Source organism: Vitis riparia, chromosome 12 (assembly GCF_004353265.1).
Source record: "Vitis riparia cultivar Riparia Gloire de Montpellier isolate 1030 chromosome 12, EGFV_Vit.rip_1.0, whole genome shotgun sequence".
In the NCBI taxonomy this organism is placed as follows: Eukaryota; Viridiplantae; Streptophyta; class Magnoliopsida; order Vitales; family Vitaceae; genus Vitis; species Vitis riparia.
The window spans coordinates 7,861,065-7,888,493 of record NC_048442.1 but is presented as its reverse complement, the minus strand read 5'-3'; the positions used below and the strand labels follow the sequence as shown (position 1 = coordinate 7,888,493).

General features: G+C 33.2%; 1 protein-coding gene across 1 annotated transcript; it reads right to left on the bottom strand.

Annotated features, from left to right (window-relative positions):
• Positions 1–10,271: 10,271 nt before the first annotated feature.
• LOC117926464 (anthocyanidin 3-O-glucosyltransferase 2-like) lies at positions 10,272–11,771 on the bottom strand. Its single transcript, XM_034845555.1, has one exon. The coding sequence runs from the start codon at positions 11,748–11,750 to the stop codon at positions 10,326–10,328; it is 1,425 nt and encodes a 474-aa protein (XP_034701446.1). The 5' UTR covers positions 11,751–11,771; the 3' UTR covers positions 10,272–10,325.
• Between the last annotated feature and the right edge of the window lie 15,658 nt (positions 11,772–27,429).

Genomic DNA, 27,429 nt, shown 5'->3' with positions numbered 1-27,429 from the left:
GTCACATCCCTAGCCGAATGAAGGACCATGGAGAACCACTCACCATGCAGCAAGAAGAATGGAGGTTCGGTGAATGATAATGGAGGGGGGTGTTGGGGATTGATTTCTTTTGGCAAAGGGGATTTTTGGTCAGAGAGAAGAATAGAGGAACGGGCAAAGGAGGAATTTTTGGCAGAGATCAACACATGAGCAATCTTTTTTAAGAGAGGACACACACGAGTATTTTGGGAGTAGCAGAGGATTTCAAACACTAATTGGGCTGCCATTTTGACACATCAAGAGATTATTTTTCTGACACAATACAGGTCATTTTTCGGTTTTCGATAGAGTATTTCTTTTTTTAGTTTGGGTTTTAGTTTATTGGTTTAATTAATTATTTGTGATAAATTCTTTTAAATCTCAATTAGTACAATCTTTTATTTTTCTTAGATTAAATGTCTCTCTTTTATGATTGCAATTCATTAGTTCTATGCTAGTTTATTTTAATCTATATGAAAGTTTAAATAAAGTTTGTGTTCTTAATTCAAGTTAGTTCAATTTTAATTTGTTTTTAGTTTAAACGCATTTGTTGATCTAAATTTATTAGTTTAAATAATCTTGTGTTAAAGTTTTTATTTTTTATTTTTTTGGATTTATTTAGTTTTAGTTTATGTTTAGTTTGAATGTGTTTATGATGTTAATTCATTAGTTTAAATAATCTTGTGAGGTAAAGTTTGCATTTTTTCCAATTAGTTTAATTCTAGTTTATTTTTAATTTGAATGTGTTTACGATGTTAATTCATTAGTTTAATCGATCTTGAGAGGTAAAGTTTATCTTTTTAATTCCAATTAGTTTAATTGTAGTTTATTTTTAATTTGAATGTGTTATCGATCTTAATTCTTTAGTTTAATTGATTTTGTGAGGCAAAGTTTATATTTTTAATTTTAATTAGTTTAATTCTAGTTTATTTTTAATTTGAACGTGTTATCAATCTTAATTCTTTAGTTTAATTGATCTTGTGAGGTAAAGTTTATATTTTTAATTCCGGATTAGTTTAATTCTAGTTTATTTTTAATTTGAATGTGTTAATGATATTAACTCTTTAGTTTAATTGATCTTGTGAGGTAAAGCTTATATTTTTAATTCCCATTAGTTTAATTCTAGTTTATTTTTAGTTTGAATGCATTAGTTGATCTTAATTCTTTAGTTTAAATAATCCCATCAAATAAAGTTTGCATTTTTAATTCCTAGTTAGTTTGGTTTTAATCTGTTTTTAGTCTAAATGTACTTGTTGATCTTAATTCTTTAGTTCAAATAATCATGCCAAATAAAGTTTGTGTTTTTAATTCCAATTAGTTTGATTTTAACTTGTTTTTAGCCTAAATGCATTTGTTGATTTTAACTCATCAGTTTAAATAATCTTATTGGATGAAACTTAATTTCAATTTAGTTTAATTTTAATATTCTATCATTTGAATGCATTTATGATTTTAATTCATTTGTTTGACTAATCCTCTTAGATAAATTCCATATTTTTAATTCCGATTTTAATCTAGTTTTAATTTGTTGATTTATTTATTTATTTTAGTTTAAATATATTTGAAATTTTAATTTGATAGTTTAGTCAATCTTATTAGATGATGTTGATGTTTTTAATTCTAATTTAACCTAGTATATTATTTCCTAGTTCGAATGTGTTCATGCGTTTCTGATTTTGTTAATCTTGATTTTAATACATTCATGTTCAATTTTTGTGTTTTGATTGTAATTTTGGTCAATTAATTTAGTCAATCACATGTTATTATTTTTCATATTTTGAGTATGACATATTTTGATTTTGATCTATTAATATCTAGTTTGAGTTTTTAGGAATTTTAGATAATCAACCTATTAATTGTGTGTTATTGTTTTCATGTTTTTTTTCAAGATTGTTGAACTTGGGTCTTTGATTTATTATATTGTGTTAGAATGTTAATTTACTTTAATTGATCCCATATTATTATCTTCATATGCTAAGTTTGTTGACTTTAATCCCTTACTGTTCTCCTTTTTTATTATATGTTTCTTGAAATCTAGATGTTAGTTTTGGATGATAATTTTGTTAGTTTGTTTGATTAGGAAGTCATTAGTTTGTTGCCTTAGTAATTGTTGGTCAAATCCTTTTTTTGTAAGGCCACTGGAAACCTATGAAGGTTGGCCCTACTCTCATCACTTTAATTGACATGATTTTCTAAATCTTTATTTTATGATTTTCGTTTCCTTTTGTTTTGATTGGTATTTTGTTTTCTATGTTTAGTTATTTTAAGAATTAATTCCTTTTATTTTAAAATCAAAACCTTTTTCTCCAAAGACCCCTTTAAGATCGAAAATCTATTTTTCAAAAAAAAAAAAAAACAAAAAACTCATTTAGAGTCCTTAGGATCAAAATCTGTTTTTAAAATAATATGCAACCATATCTTGATCGGTTTGCATCCTTCTCGGTTTTCAACAAAAAGTTTGGTTTTGAACAAAAACACGAATCAAAGCTTGTGATCCTAAATAATGGGATAATTTTGGGCTAAATTCATGTAAATCAATTGGGGAATTGGTGAAACTCCTACATAAGAAAATCTTTTCAAAACTTACCTTTGCTACCACTCTGGCCATTTGTTGTAATCATATCTGTCTATTTTTTTTTTTTGGAATTGTATGAGTTCTTATATAAATGGTAGAGATTTATCTTCAAAATAAATAATTTTAAAATAGCTTAAAATTTTGAAGTTAATAGTTTTTTGCTCACTTGAAATTTTAGTTGTAGAAAGCATAAAAGATAAGTTTTCACTTTTTTTTTTATAAATTTTTAATTTGTTGTATAGAAAAGGTTTTAAAAAAATTTATTTTATTTTTATTTTGATTTAATAGATCTTGAATGGGTAATTTTAAGGGTTAATATTAAACTATAAATCTATGAAGCTCGGCTTATTTAGCCCAGAAATAGTTTTCTAAGCCCATGTATTGGGCTATTTATTTTAGGTATTCTCTAAGTCCAAATATAGATAGCATCTAGGGCATTTAGATCTTGGTGAAAAGTGGCTTAAAAATAAGGAAAGAAAAATTAGGTTGTTTTTTAGCCACTATTCTAGAGCTCAAAGGGTGAAGGTATAAGTTCTTTCATCAACCTTTTGGGAAAGCCCTTCTAGCATGATCTTTTTGATCTCTTCTTGTTCATTATTTTATGGGTGTTATGAGTGAGCTCATGAATGACATTAGAGATAAGTGATATGTGAGCTCTGAGGAATTTAGAGAGAGCGAGACCAAAATGTACATTATCAACATTCTTGTGATTCCATATGTTACAAGCTACCTAGAATTATCAAATTTCTATGTAGTTGATTGATTTTCGATAAGCATAAATCTTTAGGTAAATGATAAAATAATGTGACCGGGAGGGTTTTCTCAAGGTTAATTTTCTAAAAAATTTAAGTGGACTTTGAGTACATTTTTCATTTTTGAAAATAAAAAATAGTATGAGTTCTTATATAAATAATAGAGATTTAACTTTAAAATAAATAATTTTAAAAAATTGAAGTCCAAATATAAATAGCATTTAGGGCTTTTGGATCTTGGTGAAAAGTGGTTTAGAAAAATGAAAGAAAAATTAGGTTGTGTTCTAGGCATTGTTCTATAGTTCAAAGAGTGAAGATACAATTAAGTTCTTTCATCAACCTTTTGAGGAAGCCTTGACGGTATGATCTCTGATCTCTACCTATTCATTGTTGTATGGTTGTGAAGAGCAAGCTCATGGACGATGTCTTTGATGAGTGGTATGTTAGCTTTAAGGAATTCAGAGAGGTAGAGACCAGAATGTACATATTCTTCATTAGCTTTCTTGTGGGTTCATATGTTATTAGCTACCTAGAATTACCAATTCTAATTGTGGTTGATTGATTTTTGATAAACATAAATCTTTAGGTAAATTATAAAATAATGTGATCTGGAGAGTTTGCTTCAGGTTCATTTTCTACAAAATTTAAGTGGACTTTGAATACTTTTTTTATTTTTGAAAATAAAAAATAATATAAGTTGTTATATAAATAATAGAGATTCATCTTAGAAATAAATAATTTTAAAAATAACTTAAATAATTGATCAATTAACAATTTTTTGTTCACTTGAAACTTCAATTATAGAAAGCATATATGATAAGCTTAAAATTTATTATTTTGTATAAAAAAAGGTAAAAATGTTTATTTATATTGATTTTGATTTAATAGACCTAGAATGGGTAACTTTAAGGGTAAATATTAAGCTAAATTTGTTGAGCTAAGCTTATTTAGCCCATGAAAAGTTTTCTAAGCCCATGCATTGGGCTATTTAATTTAGGTATTCTCGAAGTCCAAATATAAAAAGCATGGGTTTTGGGATCATGGTGAAAAATAGTTTAGAAAAAGGAAAGAAAAATTAGGTTATTTTATGGCACTGATACAACTCAATGATGAAGATGAAGATAGAACCAAAATAATGCCTAAACCATTGTGCTAAGGCCTATGTTTATTAATTCAATGGACGTATTTGTATACAGAGTAAATGTGACTCAAAAAAAATAAAAATAAAAATTCACCACAATTTACAGTCCTCTGCCATCCGCCACCTAATTGTCTTTTCATATTTAAAATAGTATTTGAGGGGAAACAGGAAGAAACAACAAATTAGTCAAAGAGAGTGAAAGAAATAAGATAAGAAGGAAAAGAATAAAGAAGAGGAAGAAGGGGAGGAAAAAAATTTGTAAGTTTTGTTTTACATATATATCTATAAATTTTATTGGAATATTTTATAAATAAATCTTAAATATATGTTTTGTTAATTTTTTAGAATATATTATTAATAATAATTACTAGTATTTAATCTTAAATTTATTATTGAAAAAAATGAAATTTATTGTTGAAATTTCATGTTAATATTATATCCCTTAGTTTATATAATTTTTTTTAATATGTTATGATGATGAATACATTGGAATATATTTTTATTGAAACTTCTATTGACATTTACATTTTCATTCATATAAGATTAATACCATGGGAGTTTGTTGTGGAATGTAATATATTTTTGTTGAAATTTGCAATGACATTTTACATTTTTATTGATATTAGATTAATATCATGAGAGTTTGTTGCCGAATGGAATAGATTTTTGTTGGACTTTGTATTGATATTTTACTTAGATTAATACCAAGAGAGTTTGTTGTAAGATGAAATATATTTTTGTTGGAATTTGTATTGACTTTTATCTTTTTATTTATACTAATATTATATACTTAATTTATATAATTTTTGTATAATATAATGACAAATATGCAAAAATAAAATTGTATTTAAAAATAGATTGTGTAAAAAGTTTATTATTAAATATATTGCGAATGTTATTTATTGATGAAATCCAATAGTTAACTTTTATGTAAATGTTGAACGATTGTGAAATTAGTAATATATTAAAAAGTTTTTTATTTTTTAGAATTATTATTTTTGAAGCATGACAATATCATTAATAATATATAAATTAAATTCTGAAATAGCTATGGAGAAAGACTTTAAAAGAAAATTAGAATTTGAATCGTCGGCTCTTTCAAAAGGAAATAATAAAGATTTGAAACAAAATCAAATTGAAATTAACTTAGATGATCTTCTTGCAGACCCTAGGTTACTAACTCAAATTTTGGATTATAATCCTAATGTTCGAGTTCAAATTCAAAGAGCGTATTTGCAAAAAGGTCCACGAGCCTCAAAAATATAAGCTCCCCTTTAAGAAATTTGGGGAAACATCACGACAATTCAATCCTACTTGGTTTACTGAATATGCTAATTAGTTGGAGTATAGCCAAGGATGAAAATATCGGTAATCATAAATATATTAGTAACTTGATTTTACAGATATATCGGATATATCAGATAAATATCGGCGGATATTTTGGAAAAAAAATTCAGCATGCCAAAATTTGATCAAAACTCATGGAAATATAAGAAAAACCTCATAGCAATGTAATTAGAAATATAATAGACAATTTAAAATTGTTTTGTTGAAGAATTTGATATATGTATGATATAATTTACGATATTAAATATAATTATATCATATTGGTCGATAAAAAATATGAATTTTGTAATTGTACACTCATTATGAAGCTTCATGAAAGACTTGATATAAAAATAGATAACAATTACAATGATATAAGTAAGATTAAAATTGGGAATTCACTCAAGTTGGAGAATTATTTATTCTAATAAAAATACTAAAAAAATACATTAATTATTGTAGCAAATTCTTTTTTTCTTCCACTCTATTTTGGCATCTATTATATTGAAAAAAGAAAGAAAAGAAACCTCATACATATTTAAAATAATTTATTCGAGAAGATTCTATCATTAAAAATTCCACAAAAGTTCCAAAAAAAAAAAAAAAAAGATGCTAGAAATAGTATGTAAGTGCAAAAGACAAAAATGTATATATTAATTTAAATTTAAAGAGAAAAGGTAAGAGTAATAAGTCAGCATTGAAAAAAATAAAATTTACTTTAATAAAATTAAAATCTCATAAATTAAAAACTTCAAAAGTATCCAATCAAATCCTTTAAAATTCTTTCCTTCTAAAAATTCCCTCTATTCCAAATCCATTATTTCCTTTTTCATTTAAATCCCTTCATTCTAGACTGCAAAAGAAAATAATAACAATCTTCCTAATAAGTTATTAACATATAAAATAAAAAATAAAAAATAACAATCTTTTAATAATTTAGGAATATATTAAAAAAAAAATTTCTTCAAGAAAAATGTAATTTTTTCTTTTATCTAAATATATTACATTTAGAAATAATTGCTCTTCTAATATTGAAAATTAAGAAATATTAGAAGAGTAATTTTTTTTAATAAATTATAAAAAGATCCAATAAAAAAATATTTATTCCTTTATTCACGCATATTAAAAAAAGACAATATTCTAAAAATAGGTAATAGAAAAAAAATATCATAATGAAAATGTTTATTTCTTTTAATGGATGCAAAGACCCAATGGTGAACAAAGTCTCCAACCACCTCCAGCCATGGCACCGCCTAGAAGGCAAGGTGGTCATGGTCACCGACGCTTCCTCTGCCCTCGGCCGCGACTTCTGTCTCAACCTCGCCAAAGCCGGCTCCAACATCATCGCTGGGCTTGCCGGACCCATCGCCTCAACTCTCTCTCTCTGCCACGAAATCAACCACTCTTCACCTGCCCTAACTCTCTTCCAAGCCCTAACACCAACGACTGAGCCGTGGCTGTGTAACTTGACCACACCGCCGATGATCCCGCCATTAACGTGTCCGTTCAGATTTGGGTTAGAGGTACAAATCTTTTTTCACAAAATCGGCAAAAAATCGCCTAAATAAAACGAAACAAAACGATTTTTCTCCCAAATTTCCAACTGGAGGCGATTTTTTCAAAAAATCGCCGAAATTTCTCTTTTTACTGAAATTTCTTTGATTTTTGGCGAAATTTATGGATATTTCTACCGTCGACATTTCGCCCTCCTCTTTCGTTTCGCCGCCGCCCGAAACACGAAATTTCGCCCAAAAAAACAGAAATTTTCATCCTTGAGTATAGCATAGCAAAAGATGCCACATTTTGTTTATGCTGCTATCTTTTCAAACCAGATATTGAAGAACAACTAGACAACGATTCCTTTGTTAGTGAAGGGTTCTCAAATTAGAAGAAGAAAGAAAAGTTCAATATTCATGTTGGAGGCCCCTTTAGTGCTTATAATCAAGCTTAGAGCAAATGTGAAGCCTTATTAAACCAAAGACAACATATTGATACAATTTTCTCCAAACAATCAAATTAACTAAGTTCGAAGTAAGTATCGAATTCATTTAAATGCATCTATTGATTGTGTTCGATTTCTTTTAAGACAAGAGATTGCATTTTGTGGCCATGATGAATATGAAGATTCTAATAATCAAGGAAACTTTCTTGAACATTTGAGATTTCTTGTTGATCACAATGAAGATATTAAAGTTGTAACTCTGAAAAATGCTCTTGACAATATCAAATTGATGGCACTTGAAATTCATAAAGACATTGTTAGAGTTGTTGCAATTGAAACCATAAATGCTATTATTAGAGATCTTGGAAATGGATATCGTATTTAGTTATGTGGATAAAAAAAGTGCATGTAATTGAGCGTTTTATCAATGTTGAGCATGTTTCTAGCACTACTGCTCTTTCACTTAAGGCACCGATTGATGGAAATGCACTTTTCTTTTATCAACCTTTTGGTCATGTGCCTACGGTATGATCTCTTCTTGTTCATTGTTTTATGGGTGTAATGAGTGAGCTCATGTATGACATCGCCTTTTGAGGAATTCAAAGAGGAAGAGACGAGAATATATGTACTGTTCATTGGCTTTCTTATGGTTGCACGTGTTGCTAGCTACCTAGAATCATCAATTCTCAATGTGGTTAATTGATTTTCACTAAGCATAAATCTTTAGCTAAATAATAAAATAATGTGACGGGGAGAGTTTGCTCAAGGTTCCTTTTCTACAATATTTATGTGAACTTTGAATACATGTTTTGTTTTTGGAAATAAAAGCTAGTGTGAATTCTTAGGTAAATAATAGAGATTTATCTTAAAAATAAATAATTTTAAAAATAGCTTAAAATTTTGAAGTTAACAATTTTTGTTCACTCAAAATTTCGATTATAGAAAGCAAATGAGATAAGTTTTCATTTTTTTCTATAATTTTTTTTTTTGTATATAAGTTATTATTTTTATTTATCCATGTATCCATGTAAGGTGTAAGTAAATTTTTATTTTATTTTGATTTTGATTTAATAGATTTTGAATCAGTAATTTTAAGACTTAAAATTGAGCTAAATTAAGATAATTACTCATATAATTATTTATGAATCCAATATTTGTGTTACAAATGATTTTCTTTTAATTATAAGTTAATTATGTATAAAATAAAATTAATTTTCAAAGTTCTTTAAATAAAATATATATTATATATGAATGAGTATCCTTGCAACAAGACTAAGGAAGAGAAATAATACATATTACCATCTATGTATTTCTTTTCTTTCTAATACCAAATGGTTCCTCCGCACATCTAATTGGAATCAATGTTTTAAGGGAATACATATGGTTTCTTACATCAAATGGAGGAAAAGTTCATAACATTATATATGTGTAAGTTCTTTTTAATTTTACATACAAGGTTTAAAGTTGTGAGTAGATTTTTGGATTTAGAACAGACAATATTTAGACGGTTGGAATGATAATATCTATATTGTTAGGAGTGAGCCATTATAAATAGTATTAGAGTTGATCTCTGGCCATCCAGTGTGAGAATTGGTTTGACCACTCTAATCTTATGGGATATGATGGATTGAACTTAGAGTAAACAATATTTACATGATAAGGAGTAAACCATTACAATACATCCCATCTAATATAATCTTTAGATGATTGAATAACAATTTCAATTATCAATTTTCATATGTACTTATTTTTCATTAAAATAAAAGAAATAACAAATTGATAATTCAATACCAAATACATAATATTTTTTAAAAAATTTATATTTTTTAAGACTTTTTTCACATCTTTATAGTAATTTTCTTGTAAAAAGACAAAAAAATTCATATGCTCTCAACTCTTTCCACAATCAATTCTAAAGAACCTATAATTCTAAATCCTCATCTCCATAACAATCACCTTCTTCATGGAGCTACCTACTAATTCAAAAAGACTCTAATTAGAATCTTTTTGAGTCTATTGATGTCTTACATGCCTGGCAGCCTTGATATGCATTGATGAGATATTAATTTCTTAAGTCCATACCAACACATCAAATAGTTTGAGAACATTAATTTGCTATTAGAGCATCATGCTTGCAGAAAAGAAGATACACACTGCCCAGAAATTAATTAAATTTCTATCAATGTGTATCTCATATGGATGGTTCTCTCTAATAGTGATCCATTAATTCAACAAATTCTTATCTCTATTCATCCCAGTAAACCAAATTCATTAGGGTTTAAGGATTTTTTACTTATATAGTTGATTTTATTACTAGTCCAGCTCCCTACAGGAAAATGCTCAATTGTGTATTCATTGATCAGTGAGATCAACATATGGCTAAATTCATGTCCTTGTAAACTTCTTTCATTAAATAATAAAGAGAGAACACATTTCCTGGTTTGAAAGGTCAAATTTCTTGACTTTATCAAAGAAATTATTTGAGCATTGACATAAAGCATATGATAAATCAATTAATTGGAGCCGACAATGCACTTTTTCCTTTCATATTAGTACAAAATAATTCATACATTAGGTATCACTTTGTCGTTTGCATGACATGTTCGCCATCATGTCTTCAATAAAATGCCTAAAGAAAAAGTGCGAGGACCCACCATCTATCATGACTCTTCTACTTATTTTTTGCATTTCTTTCTTCTTCCGCCTCACTTCACTATTAGTATTCATTAGGTTCCTTAATCCATTTTCAATCTCATGAGCACTTACAACATAATCACGATCCTTATTGTAATCTATTTTAATTTCTACCGCCAACCCCAAATCTTTCACCATTTGAAATGTGTTGATTTGTTGTTCTGCATATATCGGCCAAGTGGCTACCGGCACACCATACCATATGCTTTCTAGCAAAGAATTCCATCCACAATGAGATACAAATCCTCCAACAGCTGGGTGGGCTAAAACAGCTATTTGTGGAGCCCATCCAATCACCTTTCCAATTCTAGCCGTCCGATGTAAAAATCCTTCTGGTAGAACTTGCTCAATATTTTCATAGTCGCTTGGAATCATTTTACCCTTTGGGGGAGGTTGGCGAAGGGACCACAAGAAGCGATGCCCACTGTGCTCTAACGCATGTGCTATCTCCTTGATTTGATCCGCACCAAAGCTTCCCATGCTCCCGAAGCACAGGAAAACCACGGACGATGGAGGCTGATCATCAAGCCAGTTCATGATGGCACTAGCATCTTGTTGACCCCCATCAGATCCCATTCGGGTGTTGAGTATGGGTCCAACGGGATACACTACGGGTACTGTACTGCAAGAAAGTGATTGAATAGCATGTGATTCAAGCTCAATAAATGTATTTACCAGAATACCCTTGACTTGTCTGAATCTCCTCGTGTGATAAAGAAACATCTCGGTCCCTCCGCTTTCCTTGTCAGTCAACAAAGAAGGGAAGGCCTTACCCGGAACTGAGTTAGCAAAACTCGGAACCTCCAACTCAGCATCCGAGTCCTTGAACTCATTAATATCCAAGCCCTCATAATCATGGAGGAACTGCAGATGCAACAGGAAGCCAAGAAAAGCAGCGCTGGAAGTGAAGAAGAGATAGGAAGGCACCCCAAACTCATCGGCCACATCAATCATGTGGGTGCAGAACATATCAACAACGAACCCAGCGAGCCGAACCGGGTTGGAGCGAGTGAGCTCGTGGACAGCGTCTCTGACGAGTGGTATGTGAGCTTTGACGAATTCAGAGAGGAAGAGACCAGACGGGGTCGTTCCGGAGCTGACCTCTACCCGAGGAAGTGTGACGAACCGTACGGAATCAGAGTCCGCGTCCATACCATCAATGGACCCAAACGGTAACTTTATGATGAAGATCGTGACTGAGAATCGGGGTTCTCGCTGAGTAAGCAGCTTTGCAATCTCCAGTGCAGGCGCAAGGTGGCCTATGATAGGAAATGGGATGAAGACCAGCTCAGTTTGCTCCATCACTAACTAGCAGTTACTGCAAAGAGAGAAAGAAAGGGATGTTTCGAGTTGAGTGGTGGAGTGACACTCTTATAGTAGTGTCTGGATAGTATTGGAGGGCAAAGGAACTGACGTCATGGCTTGGCTGGTTCATTCTAGTTTCTTCATCTTTTTTGTATGATTGGTTGAAGATTGACTCCTAGATTTATCCCATTTTAATATAAAACCAGCAACAAAATTATGATTCACGTTCCCTTGAGGAAGGGTTCGAATATTCTACACCTTTCACATAAAGTTCTTCAGGATATCTGGGCCAAAATTTGTAAAGCCAACCTCTATTGGTTTAAATTTCTAAATAAAAATTTTAAATGAATAAAAATATCTTAAGCTTTTTTTTTTTTTTTTTAAATATTGTAATACTCCAAACCCAGGTAAAACCATAATTAAAAAAAATTAATTAAATTAATTTAATAAGAGTTTAAAAGTATTTTCGCATTTAAAAACCCTACCTATAAATTATATTTTTCTTATCTTAACATAGGATTAAAGGTTTGGAAGTTTAGGATTTAAAATCTATAATTTTCAGGTAAGATTTTAACCCTTGAATTATTATTTTAATTTCATTAATCAGTTTTGATCCGTTTAAAACTTCTTTAGAAGATTTTAATCTAAATTAAGGTTTATTTGTTTAATATTTTTAGATTAAAAGATTAAAAATTTATGAATGTAGATTTATTTATTGATGAAAATAGGAAAATTTTGAATATTTAATTAAATAGATCAAATAAATAAATATAATAGAAGAAAATAAATTGTAGGTTTAAACAAAATAAATAACTAAATAAATAAAATTGTTCAGTTATGGGGGCTTTAGATTGAGGAAAAGAAAAATATAAGAAAGAAAAATAAATCATTGACCACCAGATTTTTTGAAAAAGAAAACAAATGGATTATAGGATGTCAACAAGGAAAAAAATAATAATAATAAAATTAATAAATAAATAAAAGACATGGGGGGACGTGGAGTAGCAGTGTAGGGTAGGGTTAAGAAAAAAAGAAGGAAAAAGCGTGTGCACTGGAAGGAAGTTAGATGTTGAAAAAAAAGTATTATAATAATAAATGATAATGATGACAGTAGAAAGAAACTTTGTTTTTATTTTGGGTTTTGCGTATGCACTGAATATAGAGGGTAATGCCTTGGTTATGTATTGAATGTGAAAATTAATAAAAATAATAATATTTAGTTTTAAACTAATAAATGAAATATTAGTAATAATAATAGTTTAATATAATAAATAGAAAAAAAATATTTTTAAAAATTTAGATTAAAAAATAATAATAATAAATTAATAGAATCTTGGGAATAAATTTTGGAAAGAACCCAACTATTATAAGATTTTAGAAACTCATTTATTAAATTGTTATTGATTAAGAAGTCAAAAATAATATAGATGATAAAACATAAAATTATTAGGATTTTCACACCCTTGAATTTAGATAAATAGTTAATAGTAATAGTGGTGTCATTTTTTTTTTAGGTTTGAAATAGGTTCTTTGGGGCAAAACTCTTCAAGATTAAATACTTCAAGGTTTTTGAGTGATGCTATAAAGTAAAGGAAATTAATACAGATTTTATAAAAAAAAGTATATATTTCTTTAAAAATGTTATTTTGATTTATGAAAATTTTTATTTTTATTTTTATATATGGATTAAATATATGTTTTGCATGAAAAATATGTTTGACCATTTTCTTTGTTTATGAAAGATAAAAATTGTGGAGTTATGATATTTTGTTTTGTAAGTTTGAATTAATGAAATGAAGTGTTTGTCTCTAGTTTCTATGACTTTTTTAACGAGTTATAATTGTTGACATTTCCAACCCTAGTCAATGGGTTATAATAATTGATATTATGTGGCGCTATGTAATGGGTTATAATGGTTAAACTTATGGCTCTAGTCAACAGGTTATGATTGTTGACCTTTGGTTTTGTTCATCTTAAATGGAATAAATTTAAAACTAACGACTCCTTTGTAAAGTCTTACTTAATTGGGCACCATTTGTTAGATGATAAGCAGAGTGAAAATATTTGAAATGTGTTTGATTTGGATTTGATGTTAAATAGTTTTGATATATATGAAAATGTTTGGTTGAACATATTAAAATGTATTAGCATATTTGAACTCAACCTTATATCTCTTATTTGTAAGCATGATTGAAACTATTTAATCCATGGAATTGTACATTAATGTTCCTTATTGGGTTTTGAGTTCAAATCCCTTTGTTGATTATTTTTCAGGTGCCCTCAATTCAAGCAAGAAGTGATGGTTAGGATGAGAAATTTGGCTTGATTAGAATATTTGTTTATGAGAAAAATAAAAGCTAATCTTAATATAGAAAAACACCCAAGAGGAGGGTGAATTGGGGTATGATTTTTTTTTTCAAACACAATAAATTTAAGCACAAGAATCACAGATATAAAGAGATAAAGTTAGAAAAAGCAAATTTAAGTTTTATAGTGGTTCAACACTTTCTTATCTGTATCCATTCTCCTCGAGCTCCTAACCAAGTGAGGGTTTCACTATACTTGAAGCTTCAACCGAGCTTTTAATCACCTTTAGACTTGGATTTTGGCTCCAATGGGCTCTTACACAATTCTCTTCAAGTCTCTACTCACTTGAAGTTTCTAACACTCAAATAACAAGTTTGAAAGTCTTAACCTAGCTCAACAAGGGCTCAAGTACAATTAAAATGCTAGGAAGAATCACGAGGGTGCACTAAAGAATATGTAAATGAAAATTAAATGCATCAAGAAAAGAATGAGAGCTTTTAAGGCAAGAACAAGTAGGTAAACAAATAAATACAAGTGTTCTCTTCCTCATAAATGAAGTGGAACTCTCAATTTATATGTTTCTAACCTTGGGAGCCAAAATTCCAAAACGACAGCTTCGACCGATCAACTGGTTCACTGTCCGTTCGACATTAATTGCATGGAAGGTGACCATTAGGCCTCGATCGGACCTGAACCTGGAATACATTCCCTTGACTGAGAAAGAAAGGCTATTGGAAGAGAGAGAAGATTTTTTTTGCATTTCTCGATTGGACCTCAATCGAGAAAGGTCAACCAGTTGATTGGTACCTTTATCGGTTGAGCCAGTTCACTAGTGCCTCGACCGTTTCACCATTTTTGGCCCAAAAACCTATATTTTTCTGGTCTCTTTGCTTCTAACACTTAGGCAAGGTCTTTAGGTAAATTAATATGCCAATTTTGAAATGATTTGCCTAAGGTTCATTTGATAAAACTCGAGTTTAGATGGAAATGTCACTTTAATGCATAAACTGAGTTTTTAAAGATACATGAAAATACTAAGTTTACCTATGCATTCATCTTACATATGTTTCCTATTATTAAAGGTCTTCCAATTGTCTTTATCGTACATCCATTAGGTCCTTTCATGAATTTTTAAATTAACACTTGAAACTCTTTGTAATTCAAATCAATTAGCAACTTAACCATGGTTTGTTATCATCAAAACTCGATTAGGAGTACCCTTGGGCTAACAATCTCTCATTTTTTTATGATGATGAACCTTGGCTATCTAAGAGGAAAAGAATTTCCCCCTCAAACCAATCATGGATCAACAGTCAAAATTTAAGAATTAAAAACAAAAGGATCAAGACATGTTAGAGAGTATTGTATCAAGAAACAATGTAAGTTATCAAATATATAGGCATATTATATATCATAAGTCAAATATATCAGTCTATACATCATATGTCCAATCAAACTAACGTAACTAAAGATAAGTAATGTATGATTCAACAAAAATGATATGCATGTATGAGTCTCTTATATCTAGCCTCCTAGATCCTAAAATATCTTCCCATTTGGCAGCATAAAAATGAACAAAGAAGGTTTCTAACCAATCAAGACTGAGGAGGTGGATGCAGAAACACAGAATGCAAGTAGGCCATCATCTCCCCATGCAATGTTTCATGCGATCCTCAATAAGCTCAATCCTTTGTTGTAGATGCTCAAGCTAAGAAGTGAACTTTGTCTGATACTAATCCATACGATCCTCCAAGGAGTAGAAGCGAGTGTCATTTACCACTGTAAGCTTCTCCATATGAGTACCTAGTGAGCTACTTTGAGCTGATAAATCGATCCAATGAGCATGGTCAGGAACAGGAGGTGCCTAAGGTCGTGACATCTCAGTATAGATGGTCACTTTGTAAAAGCCAGCTCAATCATCATTAGCTTAAAGAAGGTAGACTCAAACTGAACACCCCTGGTCTGTGAAAGAATCTCTGTCTGGTGTGGGGAAATGTCAAGCTCAAGCCCTCTCTATTGATGGCCACTCTAAGGGTCTACTCCACCCTTCACCTCCGTAATCTAGGCCTCATTCTCAACTCCAGGGTGTGTTTTTCCATGTCCCCGTGGTTGTCCTCTCTCTACTTTTCTGATCCAAGAGTCATCTTGAGCCTTCTCATATTCCATCCACCCCATGGACTGATCATCATATGTATCATATGTACTGGGGGGGGCCTCAAAATCCGTTTATCTGTTAAGGTTAACACCGACATCCTTGAATACTCAGGAAATGAAGCGGCCATAGGAGAGTACTCGAGTGGTGCTCTCACAACATGCAATCATGTGCATCATCATCAGATATACTAGATGAATTCGTCTTCTAGTCATAATGGAATTTGTAAGGAATGCCTCGTAATAGGAGACCTCATCTTGATGTCTACCCTATGGTTGGAAAATGAAGCATAGCATATGATGTAGCACTTTACTGATGACTGTCAAGCTATCTGCTGATGGCTTACCCATTTCGTGGGCATTTGGCAGCCCATAAATCGTTTGAATAGCCTCTCTAGGCTCAGATCCCGACACACTAGGCCATATCTTGGACTCATATACTCTGAGTCCAATAAGAGCAATATCAAAGATAAGACAAATGGTATCTGGGTCTAAGCGAATCTCAACTCCTCTCATAGTGGATATGATCAGGCTACCCATGCCGTAAGTCACCCTTGAGTAGAATACTTGTACTAGTGTAAGAAAAATCGGCTCAAAAATCATAACAACCGATAGCCATCTTATCTAAGTGAACAATCTCTCAAGTCCAAAGTGTTGAAGCTGTGGAAAATTGATATTTCTCCCTAGAACTACCCATTTTTAAGCAAAATGCTGCTTATACCGCTAGTACTCCTCCACAATATTGAACAAGGCGGTGTCAAAATGCGCCTTTTGGCGTGCCTTTGGCTGAGACGGTTCAGTTGGGAGCTTACCCTATGCCTTGGAAGCTGCAACTCTCATTTGGGAGCTATAAAAGATGGTGCAAGAAGAAGACACACGAAAAATGGACAAAAAACGACCCCAAACTAGCTATGACACACGAGAAATGCAAAGAGTCCACCTAAAACTAGTTGTGACGCATCGAAAAAGAATAAATGGGGCCAAAATTCGAAACCCTAATCTTCAAAGCCCTCAAGTCTCCCTCAAAATTAGGTCAATCAGTCTGAAACACACCAAAATTAGTCTCCCAAGCCAAAATCGATAAAAACCCTTGAATAATAGAGGAAAATAGTGTAGAAAAAAGAACATGGGAGGCTCTTAAAATTCCTAACCCTGACGAACCAGTCAACTGGTCATCAACTGGTCGACCTCTTGGTCAATGCGGTTAACGTCCTTTTACTTTCCATTTTTGTGCATTTTTCATTTCTTAATTCTTCTTTTACCTTTTTCAGTTGAATTCCCCAATTTTTTATGCCCAATGCTAGGGGAATTTTGATTTTTGTTTTTTTTTTTGGTAAAAAACTTGACCATTTTCTAAGTATATGCTATGTGATGTTCTATATGATGCATATGACATGAATCAAATAAGCATATACATCAAGCATTCATAAGCAAACATTTGATCACAAAGCAATCACCCTTAATTGTCTTTTAATATCAACAAATTGTTTTTCACTTAGAGGTTTTGTTAAATATATCGACAATTTAATCTTTAGTGCTTACAAACTCGAGTGTTATGTCACCCTTTTGTTCATGATCTCTAAGAAAATGATGTCTAATATCTATATGCTTAGTCCTAGAGTGTTGCACGAGATTTTTTTTATATACTTATGGTACTAGTATCATCACATTTAATAAGTATATGCTCAAAAGATAAACCAAAATCACTAAGTGTTTGTTTCATCTAAAGAATTTGTGCACAATATAAACCGACTGCTATGTATTCAACTTTCGTCATTGATTCGTTCCCAATTGGTGTCTCAATTGATTCATGTTCAGCTGATGTTCTTTGATTGAGAGAGTAATCAACAAAATTTATAACCATGCATTAGGATAGCTTTAGCTAATATAGCATAGTGGCTCTAGGATCGTTCTCTGGGAAGGGTTTTCAACTCACAACTGATACTAATTCAGAGTTAAATTGGTGCTTTTTCATTTCAAGGTTAGTTTAAGAAATAAAACACAAACTTTGGTTAAACGAGGTTTTGTTTCAAGCTAACTAAAAAGAAAGTAATGGAAATTACTTATGAAGAAAAACATTCCTTGGAGGTTTGGATTCACCGGGGAGGTTTCTCATGCAAAAACAGAGCTTCGGTCATTTGGTTCATTTCCTCGCATTAGAGAATTAACATATAGTCAATTCTCTAACCGGTGCTGTACAGATGGATCCCTTAAATGGATTTCAGCTCTAATTCCCTCTCACTGATGCAACTTGCAATGGCTCGTGCCTCTCACCTAGCATTTGCCATTCAAGGTGATCTTTAACTTTAGATTTCCCTTCTCAAGCTCGCAAGAGATAACTAATGGATATCTCCTTGGAGTCCAAAAGCTTACCAAGTGTTGGCAATTCTAGAAGATCCTACCTTCAAGTCACTTCCCAAAAGCTCACAAGAGAAAAACTAGTGCATCTCCATGGACGGAGATCATTTGCCTTACCAAGTGTTGGCTCAAGTGAATTGAAGGTGTTTTAAGTTAACTAAAAACATCGAAATCATTAAAGGATCACACTTTCTCTTCATTAATGGCTGAAATCACAAAGCTATAAATTCTTGCACTTAGAACCTTTCCCGGCAACCTTAGCTCCATCCCAAAATGTTGGTCGCAAATATCGGGAACCTTCAGGAGAACACCGTGGCACTGTGCAAAGTGGTTGCAAAACTCTCTGGGTAAGCGCTATCAGAGGGTCCGGACATGTTTGACCGGGGAAGTTGAAACGCCCTTCTCTCCCATCTGGCGTCAGGTGCCGAATGTGAAATATCCGGATAAGGGTGGAATGTCGGCGGACAGAATTCCGGATATGAGACATCCGGAGAAGGTGAAACTTCGGCCGGACAGAATTTCTACCCCTTGGTGGAATGAGCTATGCAGCGCGTCGCAAGGGGGACCGTCTGCATGTGCAAGATGTAGGGACCCTTCCCCCTGATGACACGGAGCGTGCATCGCTATCCGGAGCAACTCCATCCGGATTCCTCAAGAGGACACATAGTGGCGCTCCCCTATCCGAACTCCCTCAAGGAGAAGCACACGACACTCATGAACATCATAACCTGGATGATAGCATATCCTATCCGAATATGTTGTCCTGATCATTGACTAAAGTGAGCAAGCCTTGCTATGTCATTCCGACAGCCTGCCATAGCTCACGTTCTGCCGCCCTCCGATGGTGTGTTCGGACGCCCTGTCCGAACATCTTTTGCCATGGATTCCAAAGAACTCTCCTCAATCTCGGATTGCTTTGGTGATAAAAAAAGCTATCAAAACACCAAAACTTAACACAATTTGATTAGAATTGATTGTAAGGGTCCTTAACATGTTAATTGGGTTAAAAGGTGATAACTACTACTCAAAAGTGTTTAAAAGAGTTAATTACAAGTTATGAAATAACACTTTTTGAGTAGTAATCAGTCATTGACAAAGCTACCGAATTTTGCTTCTTACTTACTATGCCATAAAACAAGTGAGTGTCCTAAGAAATGACAAGTGTCACTAGTGCTTTTTCTTTCAACCTTACAATTGGCAAAATCGGCATCCAAAAAATCAATTAATTCAAAGTTATCACTCTTAGGATACCATAAGCCTATGTCCATTGTTCCTTTCAAATATTTAAGGATTTTTTTTACAACACTTTAGTGAGATTATTTAGGACAAGATTAAAATCTAGCACACAAGCATACAATATACATAATATCAAGTCTACTAGTGGTCAAGTATAGCAAAGAGTCTATCATGCCTCTATACATAGTAGAGTCAATGGATTTACCCTTCTCATCCTTATCAAGCTTGATGGATGAGCTTATTGGAGTCTTCATTGTCTTGGTTTTCTCCATGTTGAACCTTTTGAGAAGATCTCTTATATACTTTGCTTGATTGATGGAGGTTTCTTTCTTTAGTTGCTTGACTTGAAGTCCAAAAAATAACTTGAACTCTCTCATTATGCTTATTTCAAACTCACTATGCATGCACTTAGCAAAATCTTCACAAAGAGAGACACTAGTAGCATAAAAAATGATATCATCAACATATATTTGAACTAAGAGCATATCATTTTCTTTGGTTTTTATGAAAAGAGTTGTGTCAATATTTTACCCATTTTAAGACCTTTTTCCAAAAGAAATTTTCTCAATCTTCCATACCATGCTCTAGGTGCTTGTTTCAAATCATAAAGAGCATTTTTAAGCTTAAAAACATGGTCAGGAAAATTAAAACTTTCAAAGCTGAGTGGTTGTTCAACATACATTTCTTCATTTATAAAACCATTTAAAAAAGTACTTTTCACATCCATTTGATATAAAATAAAGTCTTTAAAACATGAAAGGCAAGTAGCATCCTAATGGCTTCCAACCTAGCTACGAGGGCAAAGGTTTCTTCATAATCTATTCCTTCTTCTTAATTAAAACCTTGGGCTACTAACCTTCTTTGTTTCTAACAATTATGACATTTTCATCCATTTTATTTCTAAAAACCCATCTAGTTCCAATAAAACTTTGATTTGAAGGTCTTGGTACTCATTCTCAAATTTCACTTCTTTCAAATTGATTTAACTCTTCATGCTTAGCAATCATCCAATTTTCATAATCTAAAATATCATTTATATTTGTAGGCTCAATTTGAGATATAAAATCTAGATTACTGCAAATATTTCTAAGAGAAAATCTAGTTTTTACCCCACTAGATGGATTACCTATGATTTGATCTTGTGGGTGATTGATGACAAACTTCCATTCTTTAGGAAGGTCTTGCCTTGATTCACCTTGCACTTGTTGAGGAGGGGGTAGTGTCAATAGCGGCCTTTCTTCCTTGGGATTCACTTCATTCTCTTCTTGTTGTCTTCTATCTTCGATTTGTAATCTTCTCATGTAGGTCTCCAAACCTAAATCATCATCAACATTCTCTATTTTTTGGAAAGAATTGTTAGATTCATAAAAAATAACATGGATGGACTCCTCTACAACCATGGTTATTTTGTTGAAAACTCTAAAAGCTTTACTTGAAGTTGAGTAACCAAGGAAAATTCCAACATCCGATTTTGCATCAAATTTTCTAAGATTATCTTTGGTGTTTAATATAAAGCATTTGAATCCAAAGACTTTTAAATAGCTATTGTTGGGCTTCTTGCTTTTCCAAAGCTCATAGGGAGTTTTCTTAAGAATGAGCCTTAATAAAACTCTATTTAGAACATAACGAGAGGTGTTAACTGCTTTGACCCAAAAATATTTTGGTCCGTTCTTTTCATTTAGCATGATACTTACTATCTGTTGAATAGTTCTATTTTTCCTTTCAACTATCCCGTTTTGTTGAGGAGTTCTAAGAGCCGAAAAATTGTGGTCAATTCCATGCTCATTGCCAAAATTTTCAAAATCAACATTTTCAAATTCTCTCCTATGGTCACTTCTCATACAAGTCATTGTAAAACATTTTTCATTTTTCATTGCAAAAACTTTGAAAACTCATAAAATGCTTCATTCTTTTGACTTAAAAACAAAACTCATGTGTATCTAGAGAAATCATCCATAATAACATAAGCATAAGACTTTCCTCCAAGACTTGGTGTCCTAGAGGAACCAAACAAATCCATATGCAATAACTTAAGTGGCCTATTTATGGAAATGAAGTTTTTGTTTTTAAAAGAGTTTTTTATTTGCTTTCCCACTTGACAAGCTTCACAAACTTTATCTTTTTGAAAATTTATTTTGGGTAGGCTTCTAACAAGTTCATCTTTGTTGAGTTGGGAAATGAGGTCCATGTTAGCATGTCCCAACCTCCTATGCCACAACCAACTTTGATCATGCATGCTTAAAAAGCATCTATCATGACCATCATATTTTGAAATATTTATAGTGTAAACATGATCACATCTATGACCCATGAACATGGTTTTGTCATTTTCAATATCCTTTATAATGCAATGAGATGCTTCAAAAATCACTTTAAAACCTTTGTCACACAGTTGACTAATGCTTAAAAGATTATGTTTTAAACCATCTACTAATAAAACATTTTCAATAAGAGAAGATGTGTCATTACCAATGTTGCCCTAACCAATGATTTTTCCTTTTGCATTGTCTCTAAAGGTAATATATCCTTCATTTTTCTTTGTAAGAAAATCAAACTTGGATTTATCTCTGACCATGTGTCTTGAACATCCACTATCCAAGAACCACTTATCCTTCTTTGAACCCTACAACACACAACTCAAGTTGATTTAGGTATCCATATCTTCTTGGTTCCTTGAGGGTTAGTGACCATTTTTCTTTGTAAGAAAAGAAAACTTGGATTCATCTCCGATCATGTGTCTTAAGCATCCACTATCCAAGAACCACTTATCCTTCTTTGAACCCTAAAACACACAACTCAAGTTGATTTAGGTATCCATATCTTCTTGGGTCCTTGAGGGTCAGTGACCTTGGATTTTTCAACCCAAATCTTTTTAGCTTTTGCATTTAAATTCTTTTGAGAACCATTTCTTAAAGGGCGTGTGCTACTAATGTGTTATCTTCTTCCATAAAAGTTACAAGCAGTGGAAGGACTTGCACTTGTGGATTCCTTTACAAAATAGTTCTTAAAATACTTTTGATTCCTTAAAAATTTGAATCCTAGCCCTTGTTTGTTAAAAATACATTTTTGGCTAGCTAGGATCATTTCAAAAGATTTTTGTCCATAAGAAAAGATTGAAAGAGAGGAGGTCAACCATTCATTTTTCTTTCTTAAAATCTCATTATCTTTTTCAAGACAAGTTTTAGAATCTTCAACATTTAAATTTTTTTTTTTTTTTACTTCTCCAAGTTCATTTTCAAGTTGTTGAACTTTCTTTTTGAGAGAAACATTTTTCAAACCAAGTTTTTCAAAATCCTCCTACAATTCTTCAAAAGCATCATGTATATCTTCATCACTAATGTTAGAGTTTACCTCATCAAGTTCATCTATTGCTACTAAGCACATGTTTGCCACTTCTTTTTCTTTTTCTTCTTCGGAGGATTCATCTTCACTTTCACTCCAAGTGGCCATCATTGCCTTCTTCTTTCTCTTCTTGGCTTCACTTTTCTAAAGAGTATAATCATATTTAATGTGTCCCGGTTTCTTTCACTTGAAGAACACCAAGTCTCTTTTCTCCTACCATTTCTCCTTGTCAATATGGGATGAAGATTCCCTTTTAAAGGAGTCTCTTTTAGAAGTGAACCTTCTTCCTTTAAACTTTTTACCCATCATGAACTTGTTACACTTTATTGTGATGAGGGCTAAGTCTTCATATTCTTCACTTTGTTTTTCTTCATAAACTTCTTCTTCTTCCTTAGTTGTAGCTTTGAGAGCTATACTCTTCTTCTTTTTGTCTTCTCCTTCTTGTTGTTTCTTTTCCAAATTGATCTCATATATCATCAATGACCCTATGAGCTCCTCTAAAGGTAGCTTGGTCAAGTCTTTGGCTTCTTGAATTACGGTGACCTTTGCATCCCACTTTGATGGAAGTGACCTCAAGATCTTCATCATCTTCTCTGATTCCTTGTAGGTCTTTCCCAAAGCTTCAAGACCAATTATAGACCCTCAATTTTTTCCCTCGACACTGACATTTATCCTTTGGGTGTCACCTGCACCCATCGTTCTCATATGGCACCACTAAGGCCCCTTTTGGGCTCAGTTGGTGTCCGAGCCTCGTGTGGGCTTGTCTGTGGTCCATTGTGGTGCGTATGTGGTTCATTTTGGAGGGTCATCGTGGCCATTTTCCTGTTCATTCACATCACCCTATAGGAAGGAAGTGGGGTCATCCCGATATTTTAGCTTAGTTGGAGTTTATAGGGGCATGTTGAGGTTCGGAGCATTCGGGCTTGTTTTGATTATATCTCCCTTTTCCGAACTCGGAATTGCACACCGTTTTTTTCATGGATTCCTCACTCTTCCAGGAACATTCTATCAAATTTTCAAAATTTTTTGCAACTGGTTCGACCGGTTGGCATCCGATTCAGCCGGTTCATCGAGTCTGCCGGTGTAGAACACTGATTTTTGGTAATTATTTTGATCATATCTCCATTTTTCGAACTCAGAATTGCGCACCGTTTTTTTTCATGGATTTCTCACTCTTCCAGGAACATTCTGTCAAATTTTCAAATTTTTTTTTTGCAACCTGTTCGACCGGTTGACATCCGGTTCAGCGGGTTCATTGAGTTAGTCGATGTAAAACACTGATTTTGGTAATTTTAGGACCTAAATCCTACATGGCTCAGGCCCATAAACTCCAGATCGATTTTGGGCAATGTTGTGGGCCCATTTTGGGCCTTGGTTTGGGTTCCTTGCAGCCCACCACGAATCCATATGGATTTTTGGTGGTGAAGCAATCTGAAAACTAAAGGGAGTGAGCTAGCCTCGTAAGTGTAAGAGAAATAATGGGGGGTGTGTTTTCCATGCTGATGGAGGGGATTTCGGTGCTGAAGGAGAAGGAACCCAGGAGGCTCAAATGCTGAGAGGGGTATGAGTATAAAAGGTGAGAAGATAGGAGGGAAAAGAAAAAGGAGGGCACTTTAGAGAGATGATATTTTGCTAGTGAGAAAAACAGAAGGTCAGGACACCTTCTGAGTGAAGAGCGTGCGAGAAAGCGTCAGCACTATGGTTATTTTGAAGAGGAGGGCTACAACATCTCATTTTTTGGAGGTCATCATCGGCATACACGGATCATATCTGGTGGAGATTCTAAGGTAAGTAGGCTGAATTTTTTTTTTACCTGCAATTTATCTTCATTTTCTTCATATGCGTTTTCTCCTTCCGCATCATCTTTTATTTCCTTTGATATGAAGATTGTATTGCTTGGGTGTGGGTAATAAAGGCCACACATGATTGTTGTTAATTGGTTATGAATGGTTTAGAAACTTTCTGATCAAATTTAGGATTTTTCATCAATTGGCTAAACTGGTTCAACCGGTTCAGCACCATAGCTGGCCGCCTCTGTCAGCCATGAGGAACCCCTGACCTTTCTTTGTTCGGTTCTCACTCATCCGGGCTTGGAATTGAGAAGCATTTCTTTTGTTTTTTTCTTATTCAGTTAGAAACTTCTTGACCAAATTTAGGATTTTTATCAACCGTCTGAACCGGTTGGGAACTGGTTCAACCGGTTCAGCACCATAGCTGGCTGCCTCTATCAGCCATGAGGAACCCCTGACATTTCTTTGTCTGATTCTCACTCATTCGGGCTCGGAATTGAGAACCGTTCTTTTTTTTTGTTTTCTTATTCAGTTAAAAGCTTCCTGGCCAAATTTGGGATTTGTTATCAATTGTCTGAACCGGTTGGGAACCGGTTCAACCTGTTCAGCGCCATAGCTGCTGCCTCTGTCAGCCATGAGGAACCCCTGACCTTTCTTTGTCTGGTTCTCACTCATCCGGGTTCGGAATTGAGAACCGTTTCTTTTGTTTGCTTTCTTATTCAATTAGAAACTTTCTGGCCAAATTTGGGATTTGTTATCAACCGTCTGAACTGGTTTGGAACCGGTTCAACTGGTTCAGCGCCATAGCTGGCTGCCTCTGTCAGCTATGAGGAACCTTTGATCTTTCTTTGTCTTATTTTCACTCATTCAGGCTCGAAATTGAGATCCGTTTCTTTTGTTCGAATCCTCACTCATTTAGGAGTTTTTTTAGAAAAATTTGGGAATTCTTCTCAATAGGTTGTACCAGTTGAGAACTAGTTCAACCTGTTCTGCTGGAAGACTTTAGGTAGCCCTCGATTTTGGAATTTTTCGAGTCCTTATCCATTGGGGCTCAAACCCATTTGCTATAGGGCACTTGTGAGCCATCTTGAAGGTTTAAGTTAGTGTTTGATTTCAGTTAGTATGAGAAATTTTGAAGTTATGGGTGGTGTGGTCTAGATGAGTCTTGTTCGATTTGTATGACATTTAGGGAGTCCCTTACCTCATTTCAACCAGCTATCTTCCTTTTTGGCACAAGCTTTGATGCTTGATTTTGAATACATGTTGCATGGCTGACTCACCCTTTGCTGTAGCACATGGCTAGGGACCACAGGTATGCATCGTTGGTTTTGATTGTTGAATCATATGCATGCATGGTGCTTAATCCTGAATGTTTGTTATGTGTTTATCTGTGTTTGGCTGACCTTTTATGTAGTGCATGGCTGGGGACACAGGTACGCACCCATTGTTTTGGTTGGTTGAATTCATATGCATGCCAAATACCAATTAGGATTATGTGATTCATGACATCTATTTAGCCTAGGGTTTCATCTTTGACCCATTTGCTCCCACATACCCAATTCATTAGTAGAGATCGAGCTTTGGGCCTAGAGGGGTGCTACCTCGCATGAGGTACCTTCCCAATGGGTAACCTGATCCCCGGATCCAGAATCTAGTTTCCATACTAGGGTCATTAGGGGTTTTTGTTCTTAATTAATTTTCCCCATTTTAAAAATAAAAATAAAAAGTAAGTGGCGACTCCATACAACACCGTTCCTCACCGGGGGGTGGGTTTTTCAAAACTGGAAAATTGGCAACTTTTTCATTCTTTCTTTTCTTTTAAAAGTGAGTCGCGCCGGTCCAGTGGATTGGGTGAGGGTCCACAAATTGGCGACTCCACTGGGGATCGAACCCAGAATCTCTGGTTTCATAAGAAGATTAAGCTTGAACTTGAGTTGGGTATATTGGAGCACATGGTTCATTGATCAATAGACTCTTAGGCTACATAGATGACTGATGATCACATACTTGGTTGGTATTTGGCTTGCACCTGTGATGTGTTGTTACTTGTGTGTTCACCTGTTGGATTCTAGCATGCTTGCTCATTGTTGATTGATATCTAGCTATGACATTTAGGATTGGACTTAGATGATTAGATTGTGTGTAGATGTGTGGTAGGCTATCTCTTTGTGCATGACTATTTTCTATATGACTGCTCCTTCCCTTGCATGACTGCTTGCTGCTTGTGTTTATGGGGCACGTGTGTATCCCCTTACTTCCGAATCACTAGTCTTGGTCAACTATTCCTCATGGATTGCTTGTGTTTCTTGGGAGTCATTCCCAATTGTTCGCCTTCGACCAAGCTAGGGGTTTCGAATAGGGTCTAGCATAAGGGTTATATCGATGTTTGGTAGTGCTATGGAGAAGACGGATATCTGAGCAATGAAGACCTGTATAGCCTTGAGTTGGATTTCATGGATACATGCGTGGCCAGCATGTCACTTTGATTGTTG

Coding starts and splice junctions, on each gene's coding strand:
- LOC117926464 (XM_034845555.1), bottom strand. CDS start 11,750: ATGGAGCAAACTGAGCTGGTCTTCATCCCATTTCCTATCATAGGCCAC.